Raw genomic sequence first — 10,447 nt, forward strand, 5'->3', positions numbered from 1 at the left:
TTTGCACGCTCAGCCCGTTGCACATTCACCCCCTTCGCACTGACCCCCCCCGCTACCCCCATTGGTCCCCGCTCAGGCCACAACCTCCAGTCTCCAGCATCATCATCCTCCTTTATTGCAGTTGGGGGGGGGGGGGGTATTTTGGGGTGAATTTGAGGGTAGTTTGGGGTGTTTTGGGTGGGTTTGGGGTGTTTTTAGGGCTGGGCTTGGGAATATTTGGGGGGCTATTTTTGGGGGGTGTTTAGGGCTGGTTTCGGGCTATTTTGGGGCTATTTTTTGTCTAATTTGGGGCATTTAGGGGCTATTTTTAGGGCTGTTTTAGCGCTGCTTTTGGGGTTATTTTTTGCCTATTTCGTGCTATTTTGGGACTAGTTTGGGGGCTGGTTTGCGCTATTTTAGTGCTACTTTCGTGCTGCTTTGGGGGCTATCTTGCGCTATTTCAGGGCTATTTTGCGCTGTTTTAGTGCTGTTCTCGCACTGCTCTTGGGGCTATTTCCACACTGGTTTGGGGCTATTTCTGCGCTGTTTTGGGGGCTATTTTGCGCTGATTTAGTGCTATTTTCGCACTCTTTGTGGTGCTATTTTCGCACTGCGTTGGGGGCTATTTCTGTGCTGTTTCGGGGGCTATTCTGCACTCTTTTGGGGCTATTTCGGCGCTGTTTTGGGACTATTTCCGCGCTGTTTTGGGGCTATTCCGCGTTGCTTTTGGGGCTATTTTCGCACTGTTTGTGGCGCTATTTTCGCACTGCTTTTGGGGCTATTTCCGCGCTGTTTTGGGGCTATTCCGCGCTGCTTTTGGGGCTGTTTTGTGCTCTCTTAGTGCTATTTCCGCGCTGTTTCGGGGGCTATTTCCGCGCTGCTTTTGGGGCTATTCCGCGCTGCTTTTGGGGCTATTTCTGCGCTGTTTTGGGCGCTATTTCCGCGCTGCTTTTGGGGCTGGTTTGCGCTCTTTTAGTGCTATTTCTGCGCTGCTTTCGGGGCTATTTCCGCGCTGCTTTTGGGGGCTATTTCCGCGCTGTTTCGGGGGCTATTTCCGCGCTGCTTTTGGGGCTGTTTTGCGCTCTTTTAGTGCTATTTCCGCGCTGTTTCAGGGGCTATTCCGCGCTGTTTTGGGGCTATTTCCGCGCTGTTTCGGGGGCTATTCCGCGCTGTTTTGGGGCTATTTCCGCGCTGTTTCGGGGGCTGTTCCGCGCTCCCCCCGCGCCGCTTCCCGCACTACCCCCCCATCCCGGTCCCCGTCACTCCGCGGAGCCCTTGTGCCTGCGCTTGGAGGGCGGCACGAGGCGGGGGGGCAGGTCCGCCGGCAGCCCCCTGCCCTCCAGCTTGGCCCCGATGAGGTGCCCGGCGAGGGCGAACTCCTCCGCATCCAACATCCCGTCGCGGTCCACGTCGCTGAGCTTCCAGATGCGGCCGAGCACGGAGCTGGGCAGGTTGCTGGAGACCATCCAGCCCTTGGCGCGGCGCCCGCTCAGCTTCCCCCCGAGCGGCGCCAGCCCGTAGAAGATCTCGTCGTACTTCGCCTTGTCCTTCATCACCGCCCACTCCTCTTCCTCTCCCCCTTCCTCTTCCTCCTCTTCCGCGCCGCTGAACGGACCCTGGCGGGTGCCGTCGAACGCGCCCCCCTGCACCCCGCCACCTCCCTCCGGCGCTTCCAGCTCCTCCCGGCGCAGCAGCGGCATCAGCGCCGCGATGTCGGAGGTGAGGAGCTCGTCCAGAGCCTCCAGCACCCGCGGCTTCAGCGCCGGGAAGCGGGAGAAGTCGTGCACCAGCAGCAGCTCCTGCGGCGGGGGAAGGGCAGGTCGGGGTCCCGATGGAGAGCGGCAATATCGCGATAGAGGAGGGAATATCGCGATAGACAGCAGGGAATTGGGGTCGGGATCCCGATAGAGAGCGGGAATATCGCGATAGAGAGCGGGGAATATCGCGATAGCGGGTCATATCGCGATAGAGCAGGGAATTGGGGTCGGGATCCCGATAGAGAGCGGCAATATCGCAATAGAGAGCGGAGAATATCGCAATAGAGCAGGGAATATCCCGATAGAGCAGGGAATTGGGATCGGGATCCCGATAGAGAGCAGCAATATCGCGATAGAGAGCGGAGAATATCGCGATAGAGCAGGGAATATCGCAATAGACAGCAGGGAATTGGGGTCGGGATCCCGATAGAGAGCGGGAATATCGCGATAGAGGAGGGAATATTGCGATAGACAGCAGGGAATTGGGGTCGGGATCCTGATAGAGAGCGGGAATATCGCGATAGAGAGCAGGGAATATCCCGATGGAGCAGGGAATATTGCGATAGAGAGCAGGGAATATCGCGATAGAGAGCGGGGAATATCCCAATGGAGCAGGGAATATCGCAATAGAGAGCAGGGAATATCGTGATAGAGAGCGGGGAATATCCCAATGGAGCAGGGAATATCGCAATAGAGAGCAGGGAATATCGTGATAGAGAGCGGGGAATATCACGATAGAGCAGGGAATATTGCGATAGACAGCAGGGAATTGGGGTCGGGATCCCGATAGAGAGCGGCAATATCGCGATAGAGAGCTGAGAATATCGCAATAGAGCAGGGAATATCCTGATAGAGCAGGGAATTGGGGCCGGGATCCCGATAGAGAGCGGGAATATCACGATAGAGAGCGGGGAATATCACGATAGAGCAGGGAATATGGTGATAGACAGCAGGGAATTGGGGCCGGGATCCCGATAGAGAGCGGGAATATCACGATAGAGAGTGGGGAATATTGCGATAGAGCAGGGAATTGGGGTCAGGATCCCCATGGAGAGCGGGAATATCACGATTGAGAACAGTGAATATCCCGATAGAGCAGGCAATTGGGGTCGGGATCCCGATGGAGAGCAGAGAATTGGGTTTGGAAGTGCAATGGGTTGGACAGTACGGGCTCAGCATCCCAGTGGATAACCCGGCATGAGGCTCAGTATCCCATTGGACATCCCAGCACATCCCAATGGATCCCCCAGCACAGGGATCAGCGTCCCAATGGCCACCCCTCAGGGGCTCGTGATCCCGCTGGATCCCGCCCATCCCGGTTCCCACCTGCATGCGGGCGCAGTCGGGGAAGTCTCCCGCCGGGATGTGATGTTCCAGCTGGATGCGGGCGAAGAGCAGCGGGAGCTGGGAAATGAGCTGCTTCTTCTTGGCCTCCTTCCCGAACACCGACGGCATTTCCTTCCGCAGCCGGGCCAGGATGTGAGCGTGGACCTGGGAATGGCGGCACCGGGAATGGCTCCAGCTGGAACCGCGCGGAACTGGCCACCGGAGCCAAGAGCATCCCAGGGGACAGTTGGAAGCAAGGCGGGGGGGGTCCTGGATCCATCCTGTTCTTGGCCTCGTCCCATTCCCAGCCCATTCCCATCCTCACCACATCCCGTTCCTGCCTGGTTCCCACCCCATTCTCATCCCCAGCCTCATCCCGTCTGCATCCCAAGCGTCCCCTTGGCCTCATTGCACCCATGTCCAAGGTGTCCTGCTGTCCCCGTTGCACCCATGGCCATGGTCTCCCATTGACCCATGTTCATGTCAAGGTGTCCCACTGTCCCCATTGGATCCATGGCCATATCCATGGTGTCCTGCTGCCCCCTTGACCCCATTGCACCCATGGCCATGTCCAAAGGGTCCCCTTGACCCCACTGCGCCATGTCCAGGTCTTCTTAACCCCATTGGACCCATGTCCATGTCCAAGGGGTCCTGGTGTCCCCTTGGCCCCATTGGATCCATGGTCCATGTCCAAGGGGTCCTGGTGTCCCCATGACCCTTGGCCATGTCCAAGGCGTCCTGGTGTCCCATTGTCCCGATTGGATCCATGGCCCATGTCATGGACCCCATGAGATCCATGTCCAAGGGGTCCTCGTGTCCCCTTGTCCCTATTGGATCCATAGTGTTGTCCAAGGGTTCCCACTGACCCCATTGCACCTATGGCCATGCCAAGGTATCCCATTGACCCATGTCCGTGTCCAACCCATCCCATTGACCCCATTGCACCATGTCCATATCCAACCCATCCCATTGACCAAGGTCCATATCCAACCCATCCCATTGACCCCATTGATCCATGTCCATATCCAACCCATCCCATTGATCCTATTGACCCAAATCCATATCCAACCCATCCCATTGACCCACGTCCATGTCCAACCCATCCCACTGACCCCATTGACCCACATCCATATCCAACCCATCCCATTGACCCTACTGACCCATATCCATATCCAACCCATCCCATTGCACCATGTCCATGTCCAGCCCATCCCATCGACCCCATTGACCCAGGTCCATATCCAACCCACCCCATTGACCCACGTCCATATCCAGCCATCTCATTGAACCCATTGACCCATATCCATATCCAACCCATCCCATTGACCCATGTCCATATCCAGCCCATCCCATTGACCCCATTGATCCATGTCCATATCCAACCCATCCCATTGACCCCATTGGATCCACGTTCACATCCAAGGCATTCCATTGACCCCATTGACCCCATCGACCCCATCCATGTCCAACCATCCCGTTATCCCCATATCCCCACTCACCCGCACCAGCCGCGCTCTCTTGACCAGGTCGTTGAGCTTGCGGAGCGTGGCGTTCCGGGGCAGGTTCTGGATCTCCTGGAACAGATCCTGCTCCTCCAGCTCAAAGAGCTGCCGGTTGTCGGCGATGAGCAGCGGCTCCGACCAGAAGGACCCAATGAAGACCCTGAGCACCTCGGGGGTGTTGAAGACCTTCCCTAAGGACCACATCAAGGCCCCATAGACCCGCATGAGCTGCTGCGTCTCCACCATGTCGGCCTTGTTGAGGACCACCCGGATCTTGTCCTCGTTGCCTTTGAGGGCCCGGATGGCCTCGGAGAACTCATCCGAGATCTCCAGCTTGTGGGCGTCGAAGAGCAGGATGATGAGGTCCACGCGCTCCGCGAACCACTGCAGCACGGCCGGGAAGTCATAGCCTGGGGATGGGAATGGGACACGTGGGGATGGGAATGGGACATGTGGGAATGGGAATGGGACGTGGGAATGGGAAATGTGGGAATGGGACTTGTGGGAATGGGATATGTGGGGTTGGGAATAGGATATGTGGGAATGGGACATGTGGGAATGGGACATGTGGGAATGGGAATGGGATTGGGACATGTGGGAATGGGAATGGGACATGTGGGGTTGGGAATGGGATATGTGGGGTTGGGAATAGGATATGTGGGAATGGGACATGTGGGAGTGGGAATGGGAATGGGATTGGGACATGTGGGAATGGGAATGGGACATGTGGGGTTGGGAATGGGACATGTGGGAATGGGATATGTGGGGTTGGGAATAGGATATGTGGGAATGGGACATGTGGGAATGGGAATGGGATATGTGGGGTTGGGAATAGGATATGTGGGAATGGGACATGTGGGAATGGGAATGGGATTGGGACATGTGGGAATGGGATATGTGGGAGTGGGACATGTGGGGATGGGGACACCAGGGATGGGAATGGGACATTCCCTCCCCATTCCCACCCCATTTCGCCCCCATTACCCCCATTCCCCCTCCACTCACCTCCCATTCCCTTATTCCCGCCCCATTCCCTCCCCATTCCCGCCTCTTTACCCCAATTCCCGCCCAATTCCCCCTCCATTCCCTCCTATTCCCTCCCCATTCCCGCCCCATTCCGTCCCCATTGCCTTATTCCCGCCCTGTTCTCCCCTCATTCTCTCCGCATTCCCTCCCCATTCCGCCCCCCTTCCCCCCCATTCCCTTATTCCCGCCCCGTTCCCCCACAACTCCCGCCCAATTCCCGCCCCATTCCCTCCCACCACTCCCGTCTCGTTCTCCCCCCCCTGCAGCCGGAGAGCCTGGAAAAAGCACCAAAATAGGGAATGCCGCGATTCCCGAGCCCGTCCCTTGCCCCCGACCTCGACCCAATGCATTCCCCCCCCTTTCCCAATGCATTCCAGCCTGGAATTTGGGGGTTTGGGGGTGTTTTGGGGGCTGTTTTGCGGTGTTTCAGGGGTGGTTTGGGGTGTTTGGGGCTGTTTGGGAGCGGGTTAGGGCGTTCTGGCACATTCCCCCCCCCGTTGGCAGCGCCCATTGAGTCACCCTTGGCACCGGGCCCCCCCCCCGGGCCCCCCCCGCTGCTGCACCCCACCCTTGGCAGCGCTGCGCCGGCACCACCCGCATCCTGCCCCCCCCCGATCACCCCCTTTGCACCCCCATTTACCACCATTCGCCCCCCCATTTTCACCCCATTTCCCTCTGCCCCCCCTTTATACCCTCTATTCCCACTATTTCCCTCCATTCCCCCCCCAATTCCCCCCGTTTCTCCCCCTTTGTCCCCCCATTTGCCCTCCATCACCCTCCCACCCCATTTTAACCCGCATTCCCCCCCTTTAGCCCCCATTCACCCCCATTTCCCTCTGACCCCTCTTTACACCCCCTTTCTCCCCCATTTCCCCCTATTTGCCCCCCATTTCCTCTCATTTGATCCCCACTCTCCCATTTGCCCCCATTTCCCCACCTTCCAGCCCCCATTTGCCCCTGCCCCCCTTATACCCCTTTTTGCCCCCCATTTGCCCCCATTCAAAACCCATTCCCCCCTTATTCCCCCCCATCCCCTGACCCAGTCCCCGCCCCCCTTCCAGGCCCCGCCCACCCGTCACAGTCCCCGCCCCCTGGCTAAGGCCCCGCCCACCCGTCCCAGGCCCTGCCCCTTGGCCCAGGCCACGCCCCCTCTCCCTGACTCCGCCCCCCCGCCGTGGCTCCGCCCCCCGGCGCCCCCGGCCCCCCCTCACCGCGGCAGACGCGCTGCTTGGCCCCCGAGAGGATGCCCGGGGTGTCGATGATGCTGATGCTCTCCAGGACCTGGTTGGGGAGGTGGGCGCACTGGAACCTGGGGGGGCACCCGTTAGAGACCCCCCCCGGGACCCCAGCGTGCCGGGGGGGGCAGCTGGGGGGGGATTGGGGGGGTATTGGGCGGTTCTGGGGAGATATAGGGGGCTTTGGGGGGATATAGGGGGGTTTGGGGGGATAGAGGGGAGGTTGGGGGGGATATGGGTGGATATAGGGGGGTTTGGGGGCATACAGGGGGAATTAGGAGCAATATAGGGGGGGTTTGGGGGGGATATGGGGGAATTGGGGGCAATATAGGGGGGCTTGGGGGGATAGAGGGGAGGTTTGGGGGGGATATGGGTGGATATAGGGGGGTGTGGGGGGCATACAGGGGGAATTAGGGGCAATATAGAGGGGTTTGGGGGGGATATGGCTGGATATAGAAGGGTTTGGGGGGAATATAAGGGGAATTGGGGGCAATATAGGGGGGCTTGGGGGGATAGAGGGGAGGTTTGGGGGGATATGGGTGGATATAGGGGGGTTTGGGGGCATACAGGGGGAATTGGGGGCAATATAGGGGGGCTTGGGGGGATAGAGGGGAGGTTTGGGGGGGATATGGGTGGATATAGGGGGGTTTAGAGGGAATATAGGGGGAATTGGGGGCAATATAGGGGGGGTCCGGAGCAATGTAGGGGTGTTTTGGGGGGATATAGAGGGGTTTTGGGGAGTTATAGGAGTGTCTGGGGGGGAATATGGGCAGATATAGGGGTGTTTTGGAGGGATATAGGGGGCTTTGGGGGCAATATAGGGGGGTTGGAGGGGATATAGAGGGGTTTGGGGGAATATAGGGGGAATTGGGGGTAATATAGAGGGGTTTGGGAGCAATGTAAGGGTGTTTTGGGGGGTTATAGCGGTGTTTGGGGGGGATATGGGCTGATATAGGGGAGTTTGGGGGGATATAGGGGGAATTGGGGGCAATATAGGGGGGTTGGAGGGCATAGAGAGGGGTTTGGGGGGGATATGGGTGGATATAGGGGGGTTTGGGGGGATATGGAGGAAATTGGTGGGATGTTGGGGGGAATTTAGGGGGATACGGGAAGTTTTGGGCAAGTTTGGGGGGATTTGGGAAGCTTTGGGGTGACTTTGGGGTTGTTTTGGGGGTCTTTGAGCTCAATTGGAAGTGTTGTGGGGGGGGCACTTCCACCCCGCATTCCAAACCCCCCCTATTCCAATGAGGTGCGACCCCCCCAACCCCCCCTAAACCCCCATTGATCATTGGGGGTGGGGTGCATGTGTCAGAATTCCCATTTCTCTCCCCAAACATGGAAAACCTGGAAGTCAACTCAAGATTTTGGGGTGAGAACGCCCTGATTTGGAGCCAATTTGTTGCGTTCCCATTGGATTTTTTTTGGGTGGGGGGGACCCCAAACTCACCGGTTAAGGAAAGCATTCCCGAATGGATTGAGCTTCCGGAAGGGTTTGTTGGGATCCACGACGAGGGCGTTGCCGGGCGTGATTCCCTCCGTGTCCCCGTGCATGATGGCCACGAAGGAATCGGTGGTGGGCTCGGGGCCGATGCGGCTTCCCGGGATGTCCTGCTCCAGCAGGTAGCGGATGAAGGTGGTTTTCCCGGTGGAATATTGCCCCATCACCAGCACCATGGGCTTGGTGTCGAAATCCGCCTCTTCCAGCGCCGGCGAGTGGAAATCATGGAAGCGGCAGGACTCTTCCATTGGGAGAAGCTTCTTCTTGTAGAGCTTCTTGAGGCCGGCCGTGACGGTCCCCACCGCCTCCGGGCTCTTCTTGGCGTGTTTCCTCATCCAGCTGAACATTCCGGTGCTTGGGAATGGGGATTCCTTACGGGGCTATAGGAATCCGTAAGGGGGATAGAGGAATCCTTACGGGATACGGGAATCCTTAAGGAATAATCCACAGACAAACGTTGGGTTGACGCCGCTCAACGGGAAGCGTTGGCCATGGGGTGCCCCCAACCCCGCGCCAAGGGGGGACCCCCCCCCCAAAATCCAGTTGGAAAAGTGGATCCGAAGCAGCTTTTCCCACGATCCCGCTTTTCCCCTTGCCTGGAAAACGGGGGTTTTAGCCCTCAAAAAAGCGGGATTTGGGGGTTTTCCGCCTCTTTTCCCCGCTTGTTTTGGTGGGATATTAAGGAAGGGCAAAGCCCGTCGCGGCGTTCCCAAGCTCTGAGCGGGAACCGGGAAGCGGCCGGAGGAAAGGGATGGGGCCGCGGGATGGGGGGGGGCATAAATTGGGCTAAATTAGCATAAATTAGGCTAAATTAGCATAAATTACCCATTGGAGGCGGAGCCGTCCAAAGGGAACCGAACCCAGGGATAACGGGGCTGGGAAGGGGCTTCACGAGCAGCGATTCCCGGGGATCCCGGGGGATCCCAAGGGACTGGGGGGGGGGGTCCCGACGTGGGGCTCATCCCGATGGGATCCGGTGCTTCCCCCCCCCCCCAGCCCCGTGTTTGGTTCCATCTGGGATTTCCTGGGATTGTGGGATCCGCCCGGAGCTGACGGGGCCCCCCCGGGTCCCCCCCCCTGGAATTTCCTGGCCACAGCCCCATTGTGGGGCACGATCCGGGTTCCTCATCGGCTCCCGGCCCCCCCCGGCCCCACTTGTGGGGTTCTTCATTGGCTCCTGCCCCCCCCCGGCCCCACTTGTGGGGCAGGATCCGGGTTCCTCATTGGCTCCTGCCTCCCCCCCCAGCCCCACTTGTGGGTGGGACCCGCCCCATGGGACCAAGGCCCCTCCCTGCGCCCCCCCCCCCCCCCTTTGGGGCTTCACCCGATTTTAACCCTTTGAAGGCCGATTTTAAGTCTTTTTCCCTGGATTTTAACCATTTTCCTTGGATTTTAACCCCATTTTCACCCTTTTCCTGCTGATTTTAATCGGATTTTCACCCTTTTCCCCGGTTTTGAGCCATTTCCCCTGGTTTTTACCCCAATTTTCTCCGTTTTCCTCTTGATTTTAATCGGATTTTAACAATTTCCCCTGGATTTTAACCCAATTTTCACCATTTGCCCTGGATTTCAACCGATTTTCACCATTTACCTGGATTTTCACTGTTTTCCCTGGATTTTAACCCCTTTTTTTCCGTTTTCTTGCTGATTTTAACTGGATTTTCACCATTTTTCCTGGATTTTAACCCGATTTCCACCATTTAACCCCTTTTTTACCATTTTACCTGGATTTAAACCGATTTCCACGATTTCCCCCTGGATTTGAACCAGATTTTCATCATTTTTCCTGGATTTTAATCGGCTTTTCATCGTTTTACCCGTTTTCCCTACTTTCCTGGTGATTTTAACCCAATTTCCCTGGATTTCAACCAATTTTCACCACATACCTGGATTTTAACCATTTTCCCTGGATTTTACCCCAATTTTCACCGTTTTCCCTGCATTTTAACCTGATTTTCACCATTTTCCTGCTGATTTTAACCCCATTTTCCCTGGATTTCAACTGATTTTCACCATTTCCCTGGATTTTAACCGTTTTCCCTGGGGTTTAACCCATTTGCCACCGTTTTTTCTGGATTTCAACCAATTTTCACCATTTTCCTGGTGATTTTAACCCCATTTTGA

The 10,447-nt window shown here is 57.3% G+C and overlaps 1 protein-coding gene across 2 annotated transcripts; it reads right to left on the reverse strand.

Annotated features, from left to right (window-relative positions):
- Positions 1–90: 90 nt before the first annotated feature.
- EHD2 (EH domain containing 2) lies at positions 91–9,470 on the reverse strand. 2 transcript variants are annotated; one of them, XM_030475017.1, is made up of 6 exons: positions 9,149–9,249; positions 8,273–8,754; positions 6,802–6,899; positions 4,562–4,974; positions 3,063–3,227; positions 91–1,778 (listed from the first exon to the last, which is right to left on the reverse strand). In XM_030475017.1, exons 2-6 carry the CDS (start codon positions 8,668–8,670, stop codon positions 1,239–1,241), a joined length of 1,614 nt encoding a protein of 537 aa, XP_030330877.1. In that variant the 5' UTR covers positions 8,671–8,754; positions 9,149–9,249; the 3' UTR covers positions 91–1,238. The 2 variants fall into 2 exon arrangements, with proteins under 2 accessions (XP_030330877.1, XP_030330876.1); XM_030475016.1 differs by having other exon boundaries at positions 8,273–9,470.
- Positions 9,471–10,447: the final 977 nt, after the last annotated feature.

The sequence above is a fragment of the Strigops habroptila genome, unplaced genomic scaffold (assembly GCF_004027225.2).
Source record: "Strigops habroptila isolate Jane unplaced genomic scaffold, bStrHab1.2.pri NW_022045628.1_ctg1, whole genome shotgun sequence".
Classification (NCBI taxonomy): domain Eukaryota; kingdom Metazoa; phylum Chordata; class Aves; order Psittaciformes; family Psittacidae; genus Strigops; species Strigops habroptila.

Bases quoted from the DNA above. Each gene is read 5' to 3' on its own strand.
- EHD2 (XM_030475016.1), bottom strand. From the start codon at position 8,670: ATGTTCAGCTGGATGAGGAAACACGCCAAGAAGAGCCCGGAGGCGGTG. The intron at 4,975-6,801 runs GTGAGGGGGGGC...TCCCATCCCCAG, and splicing joins CAAGCAGCGCGTCTGCCGCG to GCTATGACTTCCCGGCCGTG. The intron at 3,228-4,561 runs GTGAGTGGGGAT...CGCCATTCCCAG, and splicing joins AGAGAGCGCGGCTGGTGCGG to GTCCACGCTCACATCCTGGC.